Genomic DNA, 27,872 nt, shown 5'->3' with positions numbered 1-27,872 from the left:
CTACCAACACTGAAATCTGTAAATGACTTTACTGTTTTTGCTATCTATGATGGTGCTTTCTAACATTTGATAGAAAAAAAAATGTTGTTAATGTGGTTCTTTAGTGCTTTAGATACGAGCAAAACTTTTGGATTGTATTCTGGGGAATTTGCTGGAATTGTTTGTAAGAGGTGCATCTTTTAGGTAATTCAGTAGGGATGATAAGTATGTAAGGGACCAGGAAATCATTCCTCTTAACAGCAGTCTCAAATTGACCTTCCAAATATGTAACCATATAATCTGAAGAAAATATGGAGAAATTTTAGAATGCAGTTTTTGATGTTAGAACCAGAAATCTGAATATTTGTATGTTTGTTTGCATTGGTGCCAGCCCCTATAGAAGGTATGCATTTGGAGATGGACAGAAAGCAATGAGAAATCAGTTACTGGTATATTCAGCACAAAATTGAAGAAATGTGTTGCAGTGACATAAAAGGTGCAGTTGAAAGGCACAGGTGGTTTTTTTGTTTGCTTTTGCCATTTTACTCCTGAAGATAATGAAATGAGGCAGTTTACTTTCCCCCTTTGTTTAGAAACTCTTCAGTTTCCAATACTGTAGAAAAATGTTTAAATGAAAATAAGCTTTTGCCATTCAAAGTAGAATCAAAAAGCATTTGAAAAAGTATTTTTCTTGCTTCCTTTGAAAAGGTCCTGATTTTTATAGCTTGCTTTTGTTTTTTCAAAAAGAGAAGCTAAATTTCAGGCTTTGAACCAAGTAAAAATTTCTGTCTCCTAGCGAAATACTTCAATGTTGTGATGTTTTAAGAATTTTGAATGGTGAATTCAGCCTGCTGTTCTACATGTTCAGTATAATATTTTTTTCTGAGTTTTTTTGAGATGGGAACTGTCACTATTTTCCCACAAAAGATTAAAAAGAAATTAAAAAAGCAAAGGGTGGAACACTGAGCTGTTGAAACCTGGAGCCAGCGCCCTTAGCACAATTAGTACTGGGAAATGCTGATATTAAGGGTCTCCACCAGCAGTGGTGACTTTTGTGGCTTTGTCCATCCTCTAAAAATGTGAAATGACTTGTGCATGAGATGCAAACCAGCAATTCTCATGTGATGCTGCTAGGAGAAGCTAATTTCAGTGAGAAAGTCTACCAGGCAGTTGACTGAATAGCTCAAAAATCTCCGGGCTCTTTTTTTTTTTTCTGCTAAGGATAATGCTGTGAAGCTGTTCAAAATTAAAAGTAAATCTCTCAATAAAGAGACCTTGTTCTCAGCAAGCAGGAAGCTTTTGGTTTTTTTGAAGAGGTGCTGAACAGTTTATATTTTTATTAAAGACTACAGCCGAGCTGTTTAGGTCTCCAACCTGACAGCCAGGTTCACTGCCAAGTTTGTCTGTGTGCACGTCCGAGGGGGCAGCACTGCAAGGACAAGGTTTTGCATAGATGCTAAAGGTGTTCGTAAGGCAGTGAGGGGGGAGAGCCTACGCAAACTCTAAATGAGATTTAAATTCCAAACTCATTCTACTGCGTGCTTTGCTCCCTTCTTTTTGTTTGCATTTTATGAGGGATGGGTGTCCTTCTTGCTCCTTTGCTTGTTGGAGTTCAAATGGTGATATTTCTGAATAAACAGACTGCCTGGTGATTTGTTACCTTGTTAGGTTACCTTGGGCTCAGTGTTTCCTTAAGTGGACCAGCGCAGCTAGATGGAGGCAGAATGTGCCAATTAGGATGAAAATACAGTATAAATAAATAAACTTACTCTTTCTCCCATTGCATCAGACTGGATGTTTTCAAGCTGCCTGTGCTCAGCTCAGGATCAAGAACTGATCTTTCTTATGAATGTGTCAGGCTCTCTGTCCCATTTTTTCCGCTTTCTGTTCTCGCTCCTCTCCCCGGCTCCTTTGTCTCTGCAATCCCCCACACCTTGCCTGTCTAGCTGTCTGTTTGCCTGTCTCAAAGCTGCTTCATCTCAGAGGCAGAGCGGTGTGGCTGGCTGTGCTGCAGTGCTTCCCCCCCTCTTTTGTATGCTCCCCGGTCCCTCACCGTCACTCAGAGCCCTGTGGTTGTTCAGTATCCACTCCCAGGCAGAAACTAAAATAGGTTGTGGTGCCACCAGGACTTGAACAGCACTGAGAAGACCCACGTGAATTGAGTATTCTTCTGGGACCGGCTGCAGTTGTGATGAACCCCAAATGTTGACATTCAGTGCAAGGAAGGAAAATTTCAACTGTTACTCAGTTTTATTTAGCCTTTGGGTTTCTTTGTTGTTTATGTTCTTAATTCCATTACTAAAATAAAAAAAAAAATCTGAAAGATCCTGATCCTTTGAGGTTGATTGTCTTTTAAGTTAGAAATGGCAGGGGGGGAAAGAAGTGGGAGTTATTTGCTTCCAGATGACTCACAAGTTCTACTGGACTTTTTCGTAGGGAATATATATTTCCATTTTGCATTTCGGTGGGTCTTCAATGAAAGCCCACATTTCCTTTCAAACGCTGATTAGCATTCCTCACATGTTGTACAGAACAGCACAGAAAATGCATATAAGGTCTTACATTCTGCCAGTGTGGTTTAGCGTGTGCAGAGCTAAATTTGCAGTCAGTAAAAATTCATGGACATACATTGCCCCTGGTCAATGTGCACTTCTCATATCGACAAAGTAATAGTTGCTCAGGCAGATCAAAAGCAACACATGCCAAGGCCAGGAAACCTAAGGTTTTCAGTATTTTCTTTTTAATGTGCTGCTTTCCTGGATATTTATAGCTTATCTGTAAAGAATTGCTCTGTAGTGAAACATCAAAAGACATTGTTAAGTAGATTTCAGTCGCAGAGCTTTCTTTAGGTGACTGCATGAATACCCTTAAACTACTACTGGAAAATAAAATTAACAGATACTCTGAAGATCGATTGATCTATATGATTCACTAAACTCCATGTTCTTTGAGTATAGTCCTGGTTCCAGTATAAATAACAGTAAATAATTTCTGTTTGCTGAGAGTGAACATAACATTTTTTGATTTTGTATGTGGTGATATTTATGTGCGTATTGAGAATCTTATTGATGGGGAAGGTGGTAAAAGAAGTTAATTTTGCTTTCAAGAATAGCAAGGTCTGTAGTTGTTCAGACTGCTATAGTTTTATGCTCAGTTCTTGCAAAAATTTTCCTTTTTTTTAATGCAGTCCTGGTGATGAGCTGTTTATTATTGTGTTGAAATGTGATTTTGAAGGGCTGTATAACCCCAAGGAAGACGTCACCTCTAAATAGCCAGGAAGGAGCTCTGTGAACTTGAAGACAGGATTCATCATATGGTTGTGTCACAGATTCACAGACCTTCTAAAATAGTGTAAGCTGGCAAAATAAGTCATTTTCTGTTCTGACGTCACCCTTCCCTAGGGCCTGCTGAGGATATCGGGAGGTTCATGCAGGTCAGCTCCCCTTTCACGGCTGGTGGGTTTTCCAGTCCAGCTCCCCATCTGGCTCCCTTGGGTGGTGTGAGAATGGGATGGTGCTGGTGAGGTTTAGGGCGTTGTGGAGGGCAGGATTAAGGTGCTGGGAGAGGCTGTTACTGGGTAAGTGTTTTGGACCAGTTGGAAAGCGTTGAGGTTTGCAGCAAGTTGGATGGCCCAGCGTGGAAGCTGTGAAGGTGGGTGAGTTCGTGTCTCTGCCCAAGCAGAGGAGCAAGTGGCACTCCAGGTGCTGCGCACAGCGGTATCTGGCTGTAGCCTTCCCAGACATCCAGGAGTCAATTCAATTTTTTATTTTTATTTTTTTCAAAGTACTTGCTACCAGCATGGTCCCACCCTTTCCAGTTACTTGTTCTCTGCAGGATACAAATAGCCTGTTCCAGGAGCCCTTTTACAGTCACACAAACCCAGGAGGAAACTTCTGCATGTAGCTGGGTGTGTATAAGCAGTCACAGCACCCTGGACACCCAGTTCCCCACAAGCCTGATTTAAAATAATCTCTTGGCAAACATCTGGATACATGCCAGATGTCCAGAGCATGGGATGTGTGTGTGATACTTCTAGCTGCTGCATTCTTTTTTCTGCAAAATGTCAGGGTAATGGAAAAGGGGAATTGCAAAGGGGTGGTTTTCTTTTGCCTTAAAGGTGTTTGTACTAAGGATGATGGATCAGCAGTCTCCTTGTTCCTCAAATGGAGCTGTGTCAAGCATGAATTCAATAGGGAAAGAGTTTCAAAACTAGTAAGCAGGGACTTGAAAAAGGGGTGATCCGTGAGCGTGTCACTCTGAGTGATTTGTTGCAGCATCTTGCAGAATTCCAGGCTGATTGTATGCAACTTCCTCATTTTGAATCTAAACCAGCGCGGTTTTTAAGGTTTCACATTTACCTGCTAGACAGAAGCAGCAATCCCCCACTGTACACATATTTTCAAGCAGAAGGGTTGGGAGAAGTTGTCAGCTGTTGTAGGGTTTCACCTGCCATAATCAGTGAGGTGACCTGCCAGGTTGTGCAGGACAATGACCTGCCTTGTTCTTCCCTGGCTTTATTTCTCTGAGGGAATTGTGTTTTGGCTTTTGCTGTCTGCAGATTTACATCGAAGGGAGTTACTGTGAGGATTTGTGAAGCAAACCAAATTATGTATTTTGGGAAACCACAGACCTTTCAAATATAAACGTGGTGGGAGATCCAGAAAGAAGATAAATGATCCCAGCGCAAGAAATCTGGGAATTGCATGGAAGCAAACAGTTAGGAATACTTTTGCATGGGCAAATTTCAGTGTTGAGCATGAGCCTTCTCAGAGCCTCAGAGATGTCGTGTATTGACCACTTCAGATTTCTTCTACTGCGCGTTTAGTTACGTGTGTAAGATAATGTGTCTGAGTAAAGAGCTTCTCCAAGCTGGCAGATATAAGTGGGAGCTTCTTATTAACAATTCTGTGTTCTTGCACAGGCTTTAACCGCTGCTCTGTAATAAATGCGTAGTTATAAGTATACGTGCTCCTGTCTTAAAAACAAAACCGGGAAAACTATTGTTGGGAGGGATTAAATTATTTTAAGGTAACTACAGCTTTCCACAAAGAAATAATTAAAATAACAACTGACTGCTTGCTGGCAAAGCCATCTGCACCACCCATTTCCATGAATTTGTATTCAAGGTGGGGGATGCAAGTCTTGGTTGGAAGGAAAAAAAAAAAAGTGTTCACTAAAGATCCTTAGTAAATAACCAGCTTCAGGGTTCAGCGAACAGCTTAGACAAGTTGCATGTCAGATAGAGCCAAGAAGTAATTGCAGCATTTAAATAAAAGTTTGGTCACATTTTTAAAAAGATCTCATGGTTTGCTATGGAAAATGGAGGTTAGTTACATATCCTCCTGGGGAAAAAGGCATTTAATTTCAGGACTGGGTAGCATTGACCATATTTAAATTATATAAATTTACTTTTAGGAGGCATCAAATCGCATCACATTCTGGTGTCAGTGCTGTTGGTACAGATGAATAGTTACCAAACTGACAGAGATGAAGATACGGTCCTGTAGCTTTTATTTGCTCTGGACTATTTAACTGCACGTTTCCTTTTGCTGGCAGTGTGCTGACATTTCACGTCCGTGAAGCTTACTGCCCAGCCTGAGCACTTCCCTTAAACAGTTGGCAAGGAAATATTTTTATGTGGAAGGAGAATTTGCCCAAGAATGTTTGTGGCTACCAAATGTTTAGATGGGCTTCTAAATTTTCTAGTTGTTTTTGCAGCTGACTAAATTAATTGGAAAGCAGCCAGAGAGACAGTGGAGTCCGGTCTGTAGTTGAGCAACAATAAAAGGCTTTGGAGAACTTTATCAAAGCTTCCATTAACCCCCTGCTGATGTCCTCAAACAGGATTTTTTTTGAGAGAGTGGAAACACAAAAGCTGGGCTGCACAACTGCCCCTGTGTGTCCATTCAAAGGTTTTAAATCTGCACAGTTACTAATTAAAATGCCATGCAGAGTAGCACAAATAAACATCGCTAGTCCCTGAAGCCCAAAGTTTCTGCACTGGCTCATAGTTTGGAGGGCAGGGTGCTGAACTGACCTTGTAAGGGTGGGTAAAGTAGCCCCTTTGGTTCAGATACTCTGTCCTTGTATGAGGAGTTGCAAAACGTGTGTCGAGTCCACCCATATGCATGAAATCATACTCCCAGAATGCTATCTCAAGGCAGCCTGTCATTTATTTATTTTTTGCATAGCAGTGCGTTAAGCCATGAGGACCAAATAGAGCTGTGGCATGCTTGCTGGATCTCTGTAATCATGTTTGCCAGATTTTGGTGGACATCAAAATGCTGAGCACACGAGTGAATGCTGCTCCTTTCATTGAGAAATGTCACTTCAGATTTAGCCCCACATGTGAACTGGTGTGCAGGGAGCTCTTTATTATTACGGCTGGGCTCCAGTGGGCTTCCCCTCCGAAACAAAGCAGGCAAATGCATAGCCTTTCTCTGCACCTACTTGAAGGATTTCATGGCGTCTCCTTAGATTAAGGTAATCTGCCTTCATTACTAAATTCAAGAACCAGAGTCCCAGAACTCTTAGTAGTACACTCCAAGAACGGATCTGGGGTCTCCTGAAGTTGTGATTTGTAAACTGATAATAACAAAAGTTGGCTGTGGTTTTGGATTTATTTTTTTAAATACAGTCTAGAGAGATGTAGGAAGTTCAAGCATTTGTGTTTTATTCCTCTAGTCATTTGTATTTCAAAACATTCCTTATGGAGAAGTCCTACTGTTAATTAAAAAGGAAATGATAACTTTTGTCTCAGCCTTCTGAACTGTTCCTGCAGAATTTATTATTTTATCCCTGCTATTGAATTCTATCACCTAGTCTTAAAATGATGATTGACTGATTCTGATTTTTTATTAAATACTTCTACTGTTCCATAAAATCTCTTTGGTTTTGTCTGTAGTAAAATCCATTGAAAGTATCCATGGATTATTACAGGCAGAAAAACCCTTAAACTGTAATGTGCTTTGGATATAAATGTTTTCAGTTCCATAGATTAGTGAAGACTAAAAGGAAAGCACTGAAGTTTTTAATTAGCTTTTTATTATTTTTAATTTTCTATGTGCCGATAAATGGTCCCATCAATAATAATAGAATAAGACAGTTTGGGCTAAGCAAAAAGGAAGGTATAGTGGGCTGGAAGAGATGTCTCATACATGAATTGAGTTTTGTGTGGTGTCCATTTATTTTAGCAAATAAACAAAGGCATGATCTCAAGACAACCCACTACAACAGCTCCCTGGGAAGATTGCGCTTGTCTCGATAACATACTGCGTTCTTTAAATCCGTCCTCTGAATCGGCCTCAATTTATCTTTCTTAGCATAAAAGGGAATGCAGATGGAATGGCTGTAGCCTTCCTTCTAGTTTATCAGGATATTGTGCGTGCACATAAATAAGACAGAAAGTGACTGGAATATGTAAGTGGCTGAGTGTTAAATCTCATGTTTTTCAAGCTCCTCGGGCACTCTGGGACAGGGTGGCCAAGGGGACTCTTGTAGGAGCTACAGAGATTTGTGGACTCTTCATCGTAGTTCAGACACGATGTGGAGACCCAGTGGTGCCTTTCCAAGAGTGTTTCAGCCATTTGCTTTCACTGCTGCCTGTGCTGAAAGTTAAAACTGCAATTATACAGGTACTGGGAAGAACTGATTTGAAGAGAGTGGACTAGGCTCAAAGGGAGACTTCTTTAGTACTGCTTGCAGATGTGGTATTTTTCTTTAACCAGAGAATTTTTTTATTTATATTTGTTACACTGACAAGCTATGAACATTACAGGTTAGAGGGGCTCTGTAGCACAGGAGTTGCTTAGCTTATTTTCAGTCTGACTGATCCTTAAAGGGAAGTTACCAGCTTCATCTGGACCAAATGAGAAGATAATAAAATTTTTGGACCTGTTGATGACAAAAGTGAACTAAAAACAAACCCATGAACCTTACAGGGAAGAGAGACATAACACTGAAAATGTTTTCCATGCTGTTGGAAGAAGAAATGATTTTTGAATTGGAGGTTTTGAATGAAGATTATATTTTTCCTTGCAGTCCCTATCCTGTGTGCTTCTAGGTTCCACCCTGACAGTACCCTTGGGGGCCCCAGCCTTGGAGGGGTGGAGAGACCTGCTGCAGAGATCTTCTCATCAGGAATTGGGGTGGGCTTTCAGTGTCCTCCTATCTGCTGCGATTCTGGGACTGAAAATGAAGGTCCAGACTCAGAATACAGACCCGTCTATGCAATTGCTGAGCTAATTTGGGATTATTGTTTTCATGGGCTTTTGTTTGCCCAGACTGTAGCTCAGTACTCCTCCAGGAAATAAATATGGCTGGTTTCTTTGTACAACCCCAAATCTTCATAACCTCATGAGGTTGATTTTTTTTTTTTATTTATTTTTTTTATGATTGAAATGGTTCAGACTTTGTAATGGCACTTGCAGTGCACAGGAAACTTTACCAATTATCTTTCTGACTGTTTTCCACTGAGGCAGCCACCTTTAATATTTAATTGCTTATTCCATTTGGGGTTTTTCTAATTGACACAATTTTTAAATGAATAATGCACTAGTTTTTAGTATCCGGCATAAAACCAAAATAATGAAACCCCTTTATAACTTTAATTATGTGTCACCTATGATGTAATTGCTTACTGACATCATGAACTACGATTTTAATTTAAAGGTTTATGTGTTTCAGGAAACTTAAGACTCTTCCCCAGTTTGTCCCTCATCACTTTTTCTTTCTTTTTTTTTTTTTTTAACCCAACAGCAAACTTCAGGTAACTTTGCTTTTTGCAGCAACACTGCATGCAGAATATAGTTTTCTCTCTCATCGGGTCTATTAATGATTTTTAATTTCCCTGCCTGTTGTGGAGGAAGGAAAGGGGGCTTAATTCAGTCCCAGTGAGAGGACCTGGTAGAAGACCTCTGAGTGTGAGGGTTAGGTGTGCTGCAGTCTGATTCTCTGTGATACTTTTCCAAAAGCACAGAGTATCTTTTTCCCCTGAAGAAGAGCAACTTTGATAGGGAGTATGGTAGGGTGTCTTGCAGCATCCTGGAAGAACTGAGGATCTCCATGTGCTGTCAGACCAGTGTCCTTCACAAAGTCCTACTAACATGAGCCCAGAAAACCTAAACCTTGATTCAATCTCAAGAGTTTGTCAACAGCCCAGAGGCAGAGATTGTCTCATGTCGAATCCATCTAACCTTTGTACAGAAGGTACTTCACTGGAGTTCTAGCTGAATGCTCTGAATATCAACTATAATTACAATTTATAGATCCTTCAGCTGACATGTAAATACGTAAATGCAAACCTTCTGCACCAGCCTTTTCTGTGTGATGGAGCTTAAAGTAAATAAAGGGGAAGTTCCTTAACTTTGGTGACTTTGAACCAATTTATTACTTTCAAGTGTTAAGATGGGAATTGTGATTTTTATTGTCAGGTGAGTCCTGGGTTTTTCTTCTTTTGGGTGCCGCAGGCTCAGGAGGGCATGTTTGAAACCCAGCCTGCAATTGCTGTTGGACCTGTGTATCACAGTTGAAGTAAAATGTTTATAATTTTATTATCTTTTCTTCCTCCAAGATTCTTGCCATTTCTGACTTTGGGTGATTGATCTGAGAAACCCAAATGGCGAAGTCTAACTCTCTGCTATTACCGTAGCACTTCAGAAGCCAGGATGACACAATGTGGCCAAAACTATTTATTAAAATAGTGAATGCTGCTGTAGCAAAATGAGTCATAACATTTATTTATTTATTTATTTTGTTTAGAAGATACTTCAGTATTTCCAAAGCATTTAAGTGGCATATAGGGCAGAGGCTTTTATTTGTCTGGATTTCAAAAAGGCTTTTAAGCAGCTCTTTTTACAAAATCTAATATTCTTAATGCTGAAAGTAAATGACAAAGGAAGTTATGCAGCACATACATACATATCATCTAGACATCCATCTTTCAAGTAAATAAAAAGTAACTGTGAGAACCAAGGAGAACAGAATTAGGAGATATGTTGCCTTGGGTACCAAATCACACATTTGCCCCATAGTGGGTTAAGCTTTACACTGTAACTGTTGAAGTAACCACGTGTTCCTTGGTGGTAAGTATAAGAAAGGACCAAGGAGCAGAAATGAGGCTTTCTGTTAATAGATGTAGACACAAAGTATAGGTGAGAGCTGTCCTTTGCAGTGTGAGACAAAGGGTTGCCCCTTTGGGATATTAATAGAGCAGGGTCAATATTTTTGGTATTGTTGTATGGATTGTTGATATGTTGATATGTTATAAGTTCAAAAGCTGCACCCAAGAAGTCATTTGCAGGGCACAGATACAGTAAGTTATTTCACTGTTCCTGTACAATTTAAGAACAGCTCTACCCCCCTCATCTGTTGACTCATGAAGTGTATGCAGACATGTCTTAACTCCTCTGACTGTGGGCAGGAGGATGGGAAAATGGGAGGAGGAGTAGCTGGATGGTTGCTTGACTTGAGGAAGGGCTTAGAGAATGGGACAGGGGTCTCGTTTAGGGGCATCTGATGTGTCTTTGAGGGTAGCTTTGATTTCCTTTTGGAAGGGGCTGGAGGGGGAGTGGAGGAGTTTGTTTTGAAAAGGCGGCTCTGCAGATCCCCCTCCTGTGCAGCAATACAAAGGTTAAGTATAGGCTATTTCTGGGGAGGAATTAGCTCTGGTGGCTACCTCTGGCTTCCCGGTAGGAACAGCAGGGTGTGTGGGTGAGGTAGAGTTGCCCTGAGGGGCTGGTGGTAAGTGGGTCAGATTGCTCCAGACTGCTTATTTTGAGCAGTCGGGGAATGCCCTGTTTCCAACATTATTATCTTTTTTAATAACTAGAGGTTATGGTCTCTAATTTCTCATTCTGGCTGCCCCAGAGCCACTGTACCCTGGGGTGCTATACATTGTGTCCTGGCATCAGTGGTTTCTGGCAGTCTGTGCTTGCTGGACTGGCGTCTGGGAAGTAAGAGGATGATTACAGGACGTGCTTCCCAGAAGTGTTCAGCCCAAATTCGGGTTGTGGGATCCTACCTCTAAGTGTGACTGGTCGGGGCCCTAAAGGAGGACTCTCAGAGTTACGGCAGTCTCTCTTTGTCTGGACTGGATGGCCCATTTTCTCTGCTTCTCTCAATCCAATATAATGCAGTGGAGCATCAGTATTGGCTTCTTTAGGCTACAAAATTTATTGTTGTTTATATTGGGTCAGATTCTAACCTCAATTAGAGGGAAGAGTAACTGCAGCGTGACCTGCTTTGTGACCAGCGGCTCCAAAGCTGCTCGGGTCGGACAGCTGCTGACTAATTCCCCATCTTAACAAATTGCTTATAGCTCTACAGTTTCTTAGAGCAATTCACAGCACGAAGTATGCTCACCCTTCTTGTGTTAAATCATTCTAGTTTAAGCATTTAGAAATGTTTTGGTGCTGGTTTTTTTAAGTGGTTGTAATGTTCAGACAGATTTTTATAAATTGCCTTCCAACTAAAAGACTTGTTTTCCTGTTTGTTTTAAACTAGCATTCATATATACAGGAAATACACAGTATTCTGCCATGATTCTGTTGGCAACTATTAAGTTATCCTTGTCAGAACATGCCAACAGGCTTTCTTAGCAAGCTAGCAGAAAGAAAACAAGCAGTTCTCAGACTAAACAGACCCCATGCTTGAGTTGTAATACGGATCTCTTGCTAAATGCCATGTAGATTCTATAGTCTTTTGGTTTCAGGCAATCTTTGGGATTGCAGGTTGTAGATTCAGATCTTTGGAGTTACTCTAGACCTGCATTGCATTAGCTGACATCATTATTTGGCCTTCAGAATTGGAGGGCCAGTACCTGAAAATAATGTATTGCTGTCAAGAGCTGGTCCTCAGAAATTAATAGCCAGAACGAGCAGTCTCCTGGGTGTGCAAAATCTTCTTCATCACCCTTGTCTCATTGCAGTTCCGAATGTAAACCACAGGGAACTGTGGTCAGACCTCAGCTCCTATAATTGTTTTGATCTAAATTAGAACACTTCTGGTATGCTGAAGTGGTCTGTGCTAAAACTGACACAGAACTGGACATGCAACACAGAAAATACACAGGCTCTTTGTGGATCCTCAGAAGCTCCTGCATGTCTCCAAGAACTGGAGCTGGAGTAGGGTGGTAAAAATACAGCACTCTAATAATCCTCAACTACTACTATTTGTTGCTGCTAACAGCCCGGGTTTTCCTTCAAGCTTTTGATTTGATGCAAGTCAGAGCCAGCTTTTGTGGTTTGGCAAGATTTGCAGCACAGGTTCTTTTGAGAGAGGCAAGAAATGAAAACTTTAAAACAGAGGAAATGTTTAAAACATAATAATGCTGTTACCAGTCTTTAAAATCTCATTTTCTAGCCCCTTTCTTTATGAACACATCATTACAAACATAGCTGAAGTGAGCTGGTCGCTAGGTTTGAGAACTTGTCACTTGTTTTTCTCAGGGCTCTTTGGCAGTGACTGGGTTGCAAAGCCTGGAAAGAAAGGGAAGATCACTTGTGCCTGTCATTTTGGGATGAAGGTGTCTGACAAGAGTATCCTGTGGCCAAGTTGGTGCTTCTCCTGAGCAGCTTAATTTCTAGTAACAAGGAGGGAAAGTTTAGTTCAGAAGTATTACGGCTGATTGAAGGGATTGAAAGAAAGAGGCCAAGCTCAGCTGTCACACTGCTTCACATTATGTCGGCCAGGATTTTCAAGTGTGTGTGGATAACCTTGGGCCCTTTACTCTAGTGGCATAGATTTAAAGTCTTTGCTTTTAATGCTAATGCTTGAAAATGCTGGCCTGAATCTTGGCATGTCTCAGTTTCCAAGCTGGGAGGTGTTCCTCGCCAGTCGTCATTCTTGGGGGAGGGAGAGGCAGACGGTGGGAAGACAGAGGACTCGGGAATGTCTTGGGAGGCTTCCAGTGGCTCAGTTGAGCAATCAAGCCTCTAGATCCTTGTCCAAGTCCTAACCTGGCCCAGTCATCACTAGTACAAATGTTTGCTCCACTTATACAGAGGGAATAATGAAAAAAAAAAAAAAAAATGCATGTGGTTAGTTTTTAAAGTGCACATCCAGCCCGCAGGCTCTTGCAGGTCCTTAGGAGAAAGGCATAGCTGTCCTACAGGCGGTGAAGAATGGGAACGCAAAACTCTAGCTCAGTTCTTCAGGCGTGCACATAGGTTCACATGTGCAAAAACCTTTCATGTGCTTATCCTTATGTACATACATGGCTTATACATATGCTATGCATATGTTTGGAAATTTAGTCATACTAAAATGCATTCTCCTTTGTTAGCAAAGCCATTTGTTAGGAGTACTCAGAGCACGGGGGTGGTGTTACTCCGAAACATGAGCATTTATGCCTGGACAAGAGAAGGGAGTGGGTGAAAGGCCCAGGGGACCAACAGGAAGCAGAACTGAACACGAAGATTTTAGGAAAGAAGAGAACTGCTTTCCTTTTAATTTATTCTGGTACATGTAACTAAATAGGGCTAGATACTTCTCTCTTCACTTGATTTGAAGTCCGTGCGACAGCTAGTAGAGTAGGTTGCTCTCTTACATGAAGAAAATTACCAGAATCTGGCCTGGAGAATGTTGCCTTTAGAAATTATTAAAAACGTATTTGATTCTCTGTGTTGTATATCCTTTTACTGCTGTGAGATTATTTGATAATATAATTTACAAAATCCCATGTAAAACCCCATGATATTACAAGGTAAATATTCAGAGAGAAAACCCGAAATGTGCCATGTTCCCTTAAATGGGTTTTGTCCCAATTAAGAGAAGATCTTTTATCATTTATTGTCTTGTTTTGATTTCCAAGAGGACTTTTCTTCGGTGTTACATTCTCAGAATTATTTTTAATTTATTTATTTATTTAAGTAGTTAATAGTGGAGCAGGCTTTTAGTATCTACCCTGGAAGGTAAAAACCCTTAATCACAGTAACATCATTAGTGCTTTCAAGCATTTAATTTTGATGCTTGACAAAGCGCATAGCCATTGATAAGAGCAACGAAGTGTTGTTGTGTGCAATTGAGGGAAAAAAGAAAAGCATGAAAACCCCTAAGCTTCAAGTAATTAAATTTAAATATGTTATTTGAATTTAGCTGAGATAATGTACAAACTGTGGGTATATTTTTCAATCAGTGAAAGACCCCTTGAGTAAACATGATCCATTTAAATTCAAATCATGGGGAGTGGAAAGTAAACCCTGCTGTGGTTAAGAAGGCATCTTCACTAAAACACTGGGCATTGTGTATCTTTGATATCTGAGTACTCATGTGTTGTAGTTTTAAAAAGGGCTGTTTTCACTCATGGGTGCCTACATGCCAGGGACTTTATTGCATCTATTTATTTCCTGTTTTTTTCCTCTCCTCCCCTCTCCTAATTTGAACCAGTAATGAAAAACTGACACTCTGTTTCTGCCATCCTTTAAAGTGCCTCAAAACTGTTACAATTCAGCACTTATTAGCCTTGGGATATGGCTTTATGGCATTTGGGTGAAGTTTTTGTAGTACATCTGTGCTCTTTCTCTCTCTGTAGGCCACAAGCTCAGAACCACAGTAATAAAACTACTAGTAGGTGTTTAATGGCAGGTTATTGAGGAAGTAGATAAAAGAAAATTGCAACATTCACATCAGTAGGGAGTGGGTTTTTTAAGGGAGAGGAACTGCTGAGCTTTGAACTAGGGAAAGTTACACTTGGTGCTTTTGTTCAAGGGGACCCTTTTTTAGAAACCAAAATACCTCTTCATTCTTCCCTGTGAAGTGGGCTGTTCTGGTAGAATTGGTGCTTGGTATGTACAGTCTGTGCACGTGTGGCACAAAAACTTGCTGTTTTAAGTAATGACGATTGAGAAACAAGTTTTTGCTTAGTGTTCCTTTCCAAATATCAGGGAGTAGGGAGGAGGAAAGTGCAAAAAGTGAAAGAAAAAGTGATCTCACACTCTCTTCCAAGAGTATTATGTGATCTTATTGCGAACATCTTCATTGTGTACAGTATTCTTTTTGGTCAAGCTGTCCTCAGTATGTTTTGTGTAGGAACGTGTGTACGTAATGAACAGTTGGCCCATGCACATATAAGAGAAGATTCTGTCTTTTATTCTGCTCGTGATCAAAGCATCATTTTACAACCTGTTACATGTTTATCTTCACATCATCCCCAAGAGGCAATTTAAAGGCAAAAGGGAGAAGAACAAAGAATATAAATATTTTGCAGAAGCTCACCCAGAATGCTATGACTGCTGCCTGGATTCTCATGGTGAGCAGGCAGCGGTGATGACCTTTTTGTCCTGGACTCCACTGACCAGACTCTTACGCTCTTTTGGTAATATATGTCCAAGGAGACCCAGACCTGTTGTTCTTCCAGAAGCGCCGTCTTTCAACTACTCAGGTCAGCTGGTGGATCCTGGAAAACAAGGAAACAAATAAACCTGATTTGTAGGGCTATTTGCAGAAATAAGAGAGAATTGGTAATGGAGGATTTTATCCATGCAGTTGGATAACTGTAGTACTCCCTGTGGTTACTGAACACACTTCCTCAAGGTCCACAGAGTTGCAGATCACCATCCTATTGCATAGACCGTTTTAGGTCTGTGCTGCAGAGATGTCAAAGAGCTCCTGGACAGCCTCTTGCAATTCTGGTACCTCATCCTATACTTGGACTTCAGCACTCTTAGGATTTCTGTATAGCATATGGTGAGGCAGAATGTACAGTTAAAACAAAAAACTCCGAAAGAATTGCTCGTCTGCAGAATACGGGACAAAAGAAGAGATTAAAAGTTAAGTGGGATGAATTTGTGTATGAAGGACAGGAAGGAAAAAATAGGGCCATCCTTACAATTGTAGTCGTAAGGAATAACAAAGGAATTGATGTACAAGTCCTCTATGTGTCCTGGAGGCCAGGAGCAGGTTGTTTATTCCAGTATGGTGTAGTGACTAAGATCAGCTGTCCATTTTTGAGAGACATGAAAAAGCACTTGTTAAACTGTATAAAGCTAAGCATCTTTCACAAGAAGGGGTAGTTAATATATATTCTTCTGCTGCAAATAGCCATTTTACAACAGAGAAGAAATACATTTTCATACAGCACTTTTCAGCCCAATATTGAAGGACTCACTAAATTTCAATATAAATGCCTGCAGAAATGAAATGGGAAACCAAGGAGGTTAAAAACAGGATAAAGGAAAGAAAGTGAACGTTCTCTCTACAGTTCTTGAGGTCAGACCAGCATAAGTGACAGATTCTCAGTAAAAAGAATTGTTTGCCCTGCATGAGGCACCGATTAACTAAGCAGATTTCTCTCCAGCTGGTTTATCAATAATGTCACACGTGCGTGTGTTTTAGGGTAACAAATCTGATTTCTAATTTATTAGCTAAGCAGTTATTCTTACTGCAAAGGGGGGAAAAAAAAAAGTCTGTTGAGGAACTGTGAGGTTATTAAGTAGGTTCTCAGTCATGCCACAGATATAACTTGATGGAGCATACCTCGATCCTCCCTGTTGGCTGTGTATATAGTCTCCTCTGTCATCCAGTATTTGCCTTTGCATGTGAGAGACAGACAAGGAGAAAGAGAGGAAGGTTCTGGAGGCATTTCTAACAGAGATGCCAAACTGTCAAATAGTAAATCAGGAAGCAGCTCCCTGATGGTTTCGCATCAAGAGGAGACACCCTTTTGTGACTGTGCGGCGTCTACTGGTTATTTTCACTTCCATCAGAACTGTCTGATATGGTCAAGTAGGTTTGAGGCTTTCAACACTCAATTTTCCTTTCATTTATTGTGACTGTTTTATTTATTTGTCTTTCTCGGTAGTTTTCAAGGATATGTGTTTCAAGGATACTTTTTACTCTCTAACATTTTCATGGATTGTCATCCCAAAGTTAAGGGTAAAAAAAGAAACAGAAAGGGAAAGGGGGAAAAAAAGAGCAACATGGCTACAGCTTCAGGGGACAAAAGAAGAAATGTATTCAATTTAGGAAGACCTCTAATCTCTGGTTATACAGGACAGCTTTGTTAGATAAGATTAAAAATTTCATGAATGTCCCTTTTTATCCCTGGAGACTCCACCATTTATACCAGCTATTGTCAGCATCAAAAGAGCTTGATAACAGCTGGCTAGAGACGTGACCACACAGCAACACAACAGCAAGAAAGGGGCAGCCGGGTTCATAAATCTTCAGAAAACCCATTCCCCCAGCGCAGCCATGAATCTGCTGCTATCACAGTCAAAGGGAGAATGCATTGTCCTCCAGCCAGTCAAAAACCTGAACTTCAGCATTAGCAGGGCCCCTCTTGAAAGTATAGGGTGCACAATGAGATGTTTTCCATTATCTTCTTCATTGCAGCCCTTATTACTGCACAGAGATACAGTTTAAAGGATCTTTGAGTTTCTCTTGTTGCTAGGTAGAGTTTTTCCAAAAATCACGCAGCCCTGACCCAGTGTAATCCTGCTTTTTCTATTCATCGCATCAATATAGCGCCACATGGGACAGGGTCAGATAATGCCAGTTTGGTACACAATGGGCCAATCTCTGAAATCTTCTGCCTGGGAAGCGGCTATCAAAGCCAGAATCTGGCCTTTGGGCGCTGGGCTTCCGCATTCTCCAGGGACTGCTCAGAGACTCGGGCATAAGCAGGGCAAGTTAGGAAGCACAAATTGGCTCAGGCTCTTGAAATACAAGTTTCCTGGTTTTCATGGGAGGGTTCCAATTCATATGTATTCCGCTTTATTCTGGTCTTACTTAATTCAGTGGCAATATTTTCTTGGCTTTAGAGAAAATCAGATTGGTCCCTCAGGAATTTCATAGTTCTTGTAAAGCAAATAACTAATGAAGTAACATCAGTTAATTTTCAGAGGTGGAAGAAGATAATTACTGTGGACCAAAACAAAAGTACAAGTCTGTGCACTGTGCCTAACAAAGGACAAAAATAAGGCAGAGTCTTTTAGTACTGTAGCCTCTTATGGAGGTTTGTACCTGGGCATCATGAACATTGCAGTGTTTAGGCAACTGTACTGTTACTTCAACCCCTGCCTGTCTAATATTGCCCAGAATCCAAGAACAATCTTTATTAGAGAGGATTAAATGCAATTTTGTTACAGAAAACAGGAAAAATACTTAATGCTTCTAATCCTCCCCCACCCCGCAAGAAAAACACAAATTTCTGAAAGTGCTCATGTTGTGAAAGCTATGATTAAAAATATACGTTCCTCATTAAAACTAAATTACTGCTTATAAATTCTTTTTTTTCCCTGGTAGCTCCATCCCCAATTGCTTTGATCCAGGCTAAAGAGATAACAAGGCACAGCGTTGCCTTGGCTTGGCTGGAACCTGACAGGCCAAATGGAGTCATCCTGGAGTATGAAGTCAAATACTATGAAAAGGTACTGTTCAAAAATGGACAAGCAAGGAGTTTTGTTTGGTTTTGGGGAGAGCTTTTTACTTCAATCCATTACGATTTATTTCCAGATAAGATTCCATCATTTGAAACCAAATAGATTCAGTTTAATAAAATCCAGTTAAGGATTTCATGTACTTGAATGGTTGCTTGAAAGAATAAGACTCATAGGCTGTTCCAACTGTATGGTATGAGCTTATTTTGTTATTCTTTCCTACCTAGGACCTGAGCTTTTATAGCAAGCATATTTATAATGAGAATCAATAATGTTGGGCAGAAGTGAGACATTAGCTTTACTTTATAGACAGAAGTATAATAATGAAGTATATAACACAGTAATAATAATAATAATAATAATAATATGTGTTTGCTGATAGCTTCTGCGTAAGTGATAGTGTGGGCTGGATGGTTTTTAATAGAGAATAAGGAAAGAAAATTACATTCTTCATACTTTCCAAGTTAGAGGGAGATGTTATTCCTACAAATAACTTCTCAAGTATGCAACTCTGAAAAGAGCTATTTTCTTTGAAGGATCTCTGCAAAAATGAACAATTACGTGCTCTTGCTTGTGTGCGCTCTCTCTCACATGCACATGCATACTTCTAAATCTTTTTATAAAGATAATAACTTACTTGCTTCCCTAACACATACAGAAAAAGTTATCTGATTTGTAGGGAAGCTAGACTATTACATTTTCTGATGGATTTTCCAGCCAAAAATAGAACTGTTTTTAAGATTGGACTTTCTAGAAGACATTTTCTAAATATTTTCTTTCTTAAAATATTTTTATCATTTTTTTTATATGGCTCCTGGCTGGTAGGAAGAAAAAGAAAGTGCCAGCATGTGTGAGTAAAATGTTGCTTGTTCATCAAGAGGATCCTATTTGAAGGCTTGGCTATTTTCCAAAGGATTTCATTGTGTGATTTCTTAAATAATCAGTGATATACGAGCATCATACCTACTGCCTCATCATCCTTTTGTGGCTTGCTCAGAACTCCATGCAGCACACAGTGTGAGGGGTATTGAGCAAGGCCGACAGCAGGAGCCCTTGGGACATATTTTGAGAATTCCATCGTTGTTACTCATCTTGTTTCATCATGACAGTTTTGGCAAGGAAGTGGGGTTCCATGTTTCATGGTGCAGTGAGATATTTTTACTTGGTCACCACTGTGTTCTTTTGTTTTTAGGACCAAAATGAGCGCAGCTATCGCATTGTGAAGACAGCCTCCAGGAATACTGACATTAAAGGCTTGAATCCCCTGACTTCATATGTGTTTCATGTGCGGGCCAGGACAGCAGCAGGGTATGGAGACTTCAGTGGACCATTTGAGTTCACAACTAACACAGGTAATGACATGTCCACTGATTTCTTTTTCTTTTCTTTAAGCAGAGTGCAAATGTAACTGAGCTGTGTGTTGGGAGTTTCCCGTTGGTTGCTTGAACTGTGGTGTGTCTGTTCTGGGAAAATGTTCTTCCATGACTGCGTGGTTGTTAGTGATGCCATGAATCTGACCCGAGACATCTATTTGGATATGCTATATTCTAGATTCTAGCAATGAAAATACCTCAGTGTGGCATAAGGAGACACGCACCTTATAAACACTTGGAAGCCATTGATGCTTGAGAGATTTGTGTACCTATTTTGTTTACTGTAAATGTAGATGTTTGCACGTGTTTTTGGAATATCTCATTTGCAGGAGAATAGCACTCTCTTACTTCCCTTTGCAAGCTATTGACATAGGTTGGTTAGGTATCCTATATCAGCTCACATATTTGCACTTTTCCTTAGACAGTCATATAAAGACAGAATGTTCGAAATTACATTGTCAGTAGAGCTTTTCACTTTGCTCAAGGAAACATGCAAATTTAGCCCCCAGAATGTTTGCTTTTTGGTGGCAGGAAGGCAATGTGACAAGCCTATTTTATTTGGGACATACAGGTCTGCTTAAATCAATTTAAGGTCATGCCAGTTAGTGGCAACATCCTTCAGGATGTTAACAGCCGAAAATAATCAATGCAGCAGGAAAAGGGTAAAAGAACTTATTCTTTTTGTGTCAGTTGGGGAGTGATCATCTGGCCCCACTGAGAGAAAAAGGAGGAGGAAAGAAGAGTGGAAAGCAATTAGAAACGCAAAAAAAATAGCCATTATACCCTCTGAGCAATGCTGAAGGGGAGAAGGAGAGGGAGTCCTTGTTCCCAGTGAACTGAAGTTCCCCAAATCATTATCAAACATCATGTCTTCAGCTAATTAGGGCCTTGTTGGAAAATTGTGTCAAACGACTATATAAGAAAGGCCTAAAAGCAGATTTGAGTGCTACTCTAAACTGCCTTCACAAGCCAGAAAGCCTCATTGAGTGCTACCTTAGTTGATTTTTTGAGGGTGTCTGACACTAATGCTCCCTTTTCTGTTTCCAGTTCCTTCCCCCATCATTGGCGATGGTACCAATCCCACAGTGCTTCTTGTTTCAGTGGCTGGCAGTGTTGTTCTTGTGGTCATTCTCATTGCAGCCTTTGTCATCAGCAGGAGGTAAGAACTTAAGCTTCTCTCTCCCCCTCTCTCTTTCATGAGGGAGCTTTTTGTCTTCTCCAAACAAAGCTAAATTCTTTGATTAGCATCATAAACAGTGCATTTGCATTACAAGCTTTCTCCCATGTAGCTTTGATCTTCTCAACTTAGTACCAACCAGCATGTGATGTAATGGCAATAGTTCCAGCTCTATTTGCCCTTCAAATGCAAAGCTGATTCCAATAACTGGCATTGAGAAGCAAGCCAGCTAGAGATTTGTGGTTAGTGTAATTTGAAGTTAAGTTTAATGGGTATGGCTACAGTAGATTTTCTTGGACTGACTCCTGATAGACAGGGAATAAACAACTGCACTGTTGTGAACTAAGCCATTAGACTGCTACGCTTGTGATTTTTGTGTTAGTCTGTATGAGTCTGCATTAGTCTTTTGGGTTAGTCCTTCCAGCGTGAGTGGATATGACTGTAAAATAGAAGCCATAGTCATTCAGCATCATATGCAGTAACACAGCAGACTGGATCGATGGTTATTTCGTCAGAGCAGGACCATAATCTTCTACCAAGTAGTTGTTCATTCTCCCAGATTCAACCCAGGCATCAGGAACAATCCTGGGAATGGGAGGACAGTGTAGCAGAAATACAGTGTGAGTGTTTCTGTCTTCATCTTTGCGTTCAGTCTCATTTAAAAAGATCAGCACAATTTTGCTTCAGTGTAATTCTGAGATAAAACTGGATGTTTCATTACTACTTCTGAAGCCTGGGATCTGAGGGACACACGTTTTCTCAGTCTCTGTTGATCAGTTTAATGGCATCAGCCATAAATGTGCACAAATTGCTTTTGATTTGCTCTCTTACTTTAAATTGTCTTAAAGAGCAGTTAAGTTACTACAACTGTAATATCTGGAAAGTAGACATGCATTGTTATAGCTTTCTGTGGGTGTTCAACTCAAAGCCTCCATGCTGACAAGAAGAAAGAAGAGCAGAACATATGAAAATGTAATGTGGAGAGACAGGTTTATTAAAAGCCATTGCAACAGAAAATAGCATCACTGAGCTTGATGACTTAATCTCCTCTCCGCTTTTATTGATCACTTTATTATTTAAGGCAGGATTGATAGCAGGATACATTGGATTTCTAATTATGAGTCGCCACCTTGGAGAATTGAGCCTGTTGAGCTGCTTTGAGATGATTCCTTCCCCTCCTCCCCCTACAAAAAAATGTCACTTCCCAAGGCTGATAAACACTGCTTGGTGATTGGCCCTCAATGGATCACTTTTTAGAAAATGAAATGTCAACCCCTCGCCCTCATATTGATTCTCTTTAGTATCGGCCATAAAGCTGTCAAAGGAAAGGCTGCCTGGAGCCAGGTAGCTGACAGACTCGCTGATGCGGGTGAGCACTCAGCCAGGTCTTCTCACCGCTCAGGCTGTCTGTTCAGTTATCTCTGCCCACAAGTGTTCAACTTGGACAAAGACAAGACAAAGAGCAGGTGGGCAGTAGGGACAAAAGGCTGGTCCAAGCACTGGTGGGAATGGAGATAAAAGTATGCTGGTGGCCATGGGTTCAGAGATGTCCCGTAGCTCTGCACTGGTAGGTCTCAGAGAGGCTGTGGAAGGGGAAAGACAGCAAGATGAATGAAATACTAGGACAGTGAAACTGCTCTGTGCATACTAATGCGTGGTGCCTTGCTAATTAATAGCCTTCCTCAACACATGGCTCTCCAGTAGCTGGAAGTAGCTCTCAATAAACAGAACCTAATAGTCACTATTACTCTAATGATTTTAACCACTTTACCAATGTCATTTAGAGGTGTGGGCTTTGGGGATATTTCATGATGTTCCTACGCCAGCAGAAATTAATAGCAAAATAATTATACTTTGTTCCAAAATGACGTCAGATGAGAAAAAAGCTTTTCTGTCCATACAGTCCCCATGAGGAGGTATTGTAGTCTAGCTGTGACCTAAAAGTCGTATTTGTACAATCAAACCCATGCTTTGGCCTGCAGACATGGCCTTTCTGCATCCGTGAGCCAAATGTGCGAACTGGGCATATGCTGTAGGTGCCCACTTTTGAACCCTGGGTTATTACTACTAATTTAGCGTTACATTTTTTCAAGTCACTGCTCAAATCCCAAAATTCATGTTTACAACAGAATTTGTCAAAGGACTTTGCCTTCAGGCAGCTCAAGCTGTTTGGTTCTGTCCTGCGACCACGTCGTTTGTGTTAACATGAGACCTAATCTGCCTAAATGTTAGTTTAAACTTACTGAGGTTAAGATGAGTGTATCCATAGAGCAGAGTGCAGGAGGTAGCATGAGTGTTTCTAAACCCCCTGCTGCAGGAACACTGAGTGAAATTACAGTATCTCAAATAGAGTTCTAAAGGATTTGGGAAAGTCCAAAACAGAAAGAGCCACTTTCTAAAAGGGCTTGCGTGGAGTAAGATGGACCTACAGAATCCTCTGGTCATCTGAAAGTTTCTTCCAATTGGTAGCTTGATTTATCTTCTGCTCCGTCAACAGCTGAACGCATTTGCCCACCTTCTGCGGACAGTGTTGGATGAGATGCTCCGCCAGCCTGGTGCCTGGCCACCGCAGCACCCCCAGCCCCTCTTTGGTTTGGAGAGGAGGAGGTGGGAGCAGCGGTGCGGCACCGGGTCCTTGCTGTTTCACTTCAGTGCGTGCTAATTACCTTCTGTTGTTACCTCCTCTTCGAAGCCAGCCCCCACCTGTAGGTCAGCCTGTGTCTCTGACTACCACAGTTTCTGAAAGCTTCTGTGTTCTTTTCCTGAACGCCGGCTATTTAATCACCACCACCCAAATCCCTGTAATTACGGGGTTCAAATCTGCGACAAAGGCTCCCTTCTGCCACTCAGGTGAGCTGCCCCTAAAGGCAGCTCCAGCCCCGCGTGCCCCATGGTGCGGGGTCCGGGGCTGCTCTGGGGGACAATGGCAGGCAGGAGTGTCCTGCCCCCAGCCAAGCAGGAGAGGTCAACAGGTGACACAGGGAGAAGTGGAAGTAGGTAGTTAGTTCGGAAGGTATTATTTAAACTTAATAAGCTACCATTATATTGCTTGAACAGTAATCCCTTTGTTTCCCTTTGCTTTTTGCATGTCTTTGGGTTTTAGTAGGGGAAGGTTATTTTTTTTATCTGTTGTTCAGGTGCTTGTACTTTTAAAAATAAGATAAAGAGCATTTTTCGTACTTAAAATGCTTTCATGCAAAGCCTGTTTGTGTTTCATATTTCCCATCTGTGTCTAAACATTAATAAAATGAATTTGAAGGGGTCCTGCTTAAAATGCAGAATCTTTTTTTTTTCTTCCTTTTTTTCTTTCCCCTGAGAGAAATTGTATAATACCTGAAACCATCTTTGCAGTCTCCTTAGCTGACTTGGTCCTGTACAGCACTGCGTGAGATTTGTGTTGCCTCTTCCTTCTTACTCAGTTCAGCAACTGGGAGCAGAACATAGTCCTTTTATTTAACTCAGCTCTGTTATACCATTGCTGTAAGTCCTCGGGCAGATAAATGGTTTAAATTGATGTTTGGACCCAGTGTGGTTTTTAATAATGCTCTTCTTGTGATTTGGAGCCATTTGTGTTTAATTGACTTTCATCAAGAAAAGAAGCTCCCAACCGTTTATGGTTGGATGTGTACCTGCTTTTTATGTCTCAACACAAGTCCTGTTGATGTTCTTGGGAGCTGTGAGGTTTGGTTCAAAGATCAGGTAGCTTCACATGTCAAACAGGATTTTTTTTTCCTTCTGTCTCATGGTTAATTTATAGCTTTTATTATTGGCGTAGTGTGTTTAACACCCAGCACTAAAAGACTGCAAAGACAAAGGCTGGGAAATGGCCTTTCAGCTGACAGCGATGGGAAGCTGCCATTCCCCGCAGGCCAGGTGCAGAGTGGGAAGTGAGATGCTTTTTGCTAATGGGCAGAAGGGTTTTGCTGACGGGAGGGGAATGGTGAGACTCAGGAAGATTTGCTGCAAGTGAGGCTCTCAGTCATGTGTTTTCTTCCTGTTACCTGCGAGTTTTGGACCCCTTTTAACTCACATCTCCTGATAGGTCTTTCTCTCAGCCACTCCCATTTTCCTCCTGTACCCATTCACCATTTTCAGACTTTTAACCCAGTCTCACACCAGTGTCCCTGGCAGACCTGGTCATCTCCTGCCCCACTCCAGGCAGCGGGTTGCATGTTGCAGGCAGTGCCAGTTTGCCTCCTGTTCTCTGGGCGTGGTTTCTCCTTCTGCCTTCCCCCTTCACTCCAGCCCAGTCTCTTGCCAGTTAGCTAACTTGAGTCTGACACGCTGGGAGACTTGGACTTCCATAGGAACAGGCAAACTAAGGAGTAAGCAACAATAAGCCCTTCTCTTCGGCAATGTCTGTTCTTATGCCTGGTTCTGAACTTCCTGTGAATGGTGGGTAAAAGCCCAAATCAAATCTCTACATCTACATACCATTAGATGCTGGGGAACCTCAAATCCCAGTACAGATTTGGCTGAGCTGACTCCTCAATATCTTCCCTAACAGACTAACCTCTTATATTAACTTTTCTTGATACCACTTACCCACTGAAGTGTAAAGCTGAACTGATTAAATACATAACTGGATACAATATCATGTGCGTAGGTGTAGAAAAGTAATCTATAGAATTAACATACTATACTACATTATTGTCTCCAACTCAGAGGGTTAGTAGAGGAGCTCTGCCAGGAGGAGTTCTTTGCCCTCTTCAATTGTACAGTGATTAAAAGAATAAACAACATCCTTGGGATCTGCATTTTTGATGGTCAGGGGGTTTTTTTGCTGCCATCCCGATTTCTGTGTTAACAGACTTGTTTCCAGTTTTAAATTTGCAGTTAAATAAGTGTGTTGGTATTGGCATTTGCCTAATTATGTTTGAAAATCAATCTACCAAAACACCTCTGTTGTAACATTTAAATCCATACATGATAGGGCTAAAAAGCAGTTTGGTACCTTTTTGCACAGAATTGCAAATAGACGTTTGAAAAAAAAGTGGCCAAAATGCAAGCTTTCTTTTCTTTCTTTAAATGCTGAGATACAGATGGATTTGTGTTTCCCTTGATGCTTTGTTGATGCCAGTAAGACTTAGAGCAATTTGAGAGGAGTCTCCTACCCCGCTGGTAGGTGTATGTTGTGTCATGGGCTGTTGTAGGGGAGCTGCTGAACACAGGTTGTGGCAGGTGCAAACAGCTCAAGTCTCAGCAGGTCAAGAAGACTGAGCTTGTCTCAAAGTAAGATACTTATTTTGAACTGTAATGTTCTTTCTTTGTTCTGACAGGCGCAGTAAGTACAGTAAGGCTAAGCAAGAGGCAGATGAGGAGAAGCATTTGAACCAAGGTAAAAGGCAGTGGTGCTTGGGTTTTTTGATTTGGTTCATAAAACATGTCTCATGTTCTGATGCTTGGGGAGTAAGGGATGACATTGCTCTTGAGATGAATATGTTTCTGTTTTCCTGTCTTGCAAACTTCCTTCTTCAAAACTATGTACTTTAGTAACAGGAAAAGTAGAAATATCTGGGTAAAAAGTTTTGAGGGAGCAGACAGGAGAAAGGTTCATCAAATTTTTCCACTGTTGCTTTCCCCTGAAAGACATCTGTTCTTGGCCAGTGATATCTAGGCATGATTTTTTCCCCACAATACTCTGCTAAAGCAGTTTCTGGATGGGCCGGAGGCAATCCTGCAGGAAAGGGTATATGAACTTTGCTGCATTTTTTCCAGGACTGAATCCTACCATTACTTCCATCTCAGTCATCCAGGTACCAAACCTAGGACCTAGGCTCAGAATTTCTTGGCTCACAAAAGGGAAATGGGATGTGTTTTAATCTCACAGGTCCATAGAGAGGCTATTGGCCTGTTAGTGATGGCAGTGATTTGTAAAGCTCATTTATTGGCAAAAGCCTGATTCCTTACATCAATATTGGGAAATATTAAATGTTTACATTAAAAAAAAATTGCATCGTGGGAAAAATACATTAAGTCCTTCCTTCCTTCATCAGTCATTCCTGGCTTACAGTACATTTTTATTGTACGCTCTCTTTGCTGTTGTATATCATTAAGGGTTCGGTCTCATATGTTCTGTGTTCAGCAGCATGTAGATCAGTGACTTCAAATAAAACATTTCTGCCTTGCAGGTGTTAGAACATATGTGGATCCTTTTACATATGAGGATCCAAACCAAGCTGTGAGGGAATTTGCCAAAGAAATTGATGCCTCCTGCATAAAGATTGAAAAAGTTATTGGTGTGGGTAAGTGCCAGGACTTTTGCATTTTTTTTCTGTAAATATAGTTTTAAATTTGCTTTTAGGAAACATGGGATCCTATGATTTTTGTATGACAGTTCCCCCAAATGAACTGACATAACAGTTTGACAGCACTAGTGCATGCTTCATGTTCATGACCATGGATTCTTGTGCCTTTCTCCTTAAGGGGAATTTGGTGAAGTATGCAGCGGCCGTCTCAAAGTACCAGGAAAAAGAGAGATCTGTGTTGCTATCAAGACTCTAAAAGCTGGTTACACTGATAAACAAAGGAGAGACTTCCTGAGTGAGGCCAGCATTATGGGACAATTTGACCACCCCAATATCATCCACTTGGAAGGTGTCGTTACTAAATGTAAGTAGGTCATTTTCATGACAAGGTCAATTTGGAAGTCACTGAGAAATTAAGTCTGTGGTGGTGTGTGCTGTGGTTTTTTTTTCTTTTCTTTTTACCCTCTTTCCTGTGAAATGACAGATGGAACAGATTCACTGATAGCTAATAGGAGGAAATCAGTGCAGGACAAGTCATTAATCTTGTTGTCAGCTATAAATGGGTTTATGGTTTCAACTGATACTCTATCTGTAGGCAGCTTGTACAAGATTTTGTAGGGGGAATTAATACTGCAGGGCTTGGCTTTTTTTTTCCCCCTTCTTGCTATGCCAAGCAGGCATCTTTCACATCTTTGCTAGACTGAGCTGATTGTTAGAG

At 41.0% G+C, this 27,872-nt stretch overlaps 1 protein-coding gene across 1 annotated transcript in view; it reads left to right on the top strand.

The window, feature by feature from the left end:
* Window positions 1-27,872, top strand: part of EPHA4 (EPH receptor A4) — a 104,894-nt gene that overhangs the window by 60,721 nt on the left and 16,301 nt on the right. The window contains exons 5-10 of the mRNA XM_010568269.1: window positions 18,223-18,347; window positions 19,549-19,708; window positions 20,777-20,888; window positions 26,186-26,244; window positions 27,038-27,151; window positions 27,333-27,518. Of these exons, the coding sequence (XP_010566571.1) occupies window positions 18,223-18,347; window positions 19,549-19,708; window positions 20,777-20,888; window positions 26,186-26,244; window positions 27,038-27,151; window positions 27,333-27,518 (756 nt within the window). The remainder of the gene's footprint in view (window positions 1-18,222; window positions 18,348-19,548; window positions 19,709-20,776; window positions 20,889-26,185; window positions 26,245-27,037; window positions 27,152-27,332; window positions 27,519-27,872) is intronic.

This window comes from Haliaeetus leucocephalus, unplaced genomic scaffold (assembly GCF_000737465.1).
Source record: "Haliaeetus leucocephalus isolate CR32 unplaced genomic scaffold, Haliaeetus_leucocephalus-4.0 Scaffold240, whole genome shotgun sequence".
NCBI classification, from domain to species: Eukaryota; Metazoa; Chordata; class Aves; order Accipitriformes; family Accipitridae; genus Haliaeetus; species Haliaeetus leucocephalus.
This window is presented reverse-complemented; position numbering and strand designations above follow the sequence as displayed.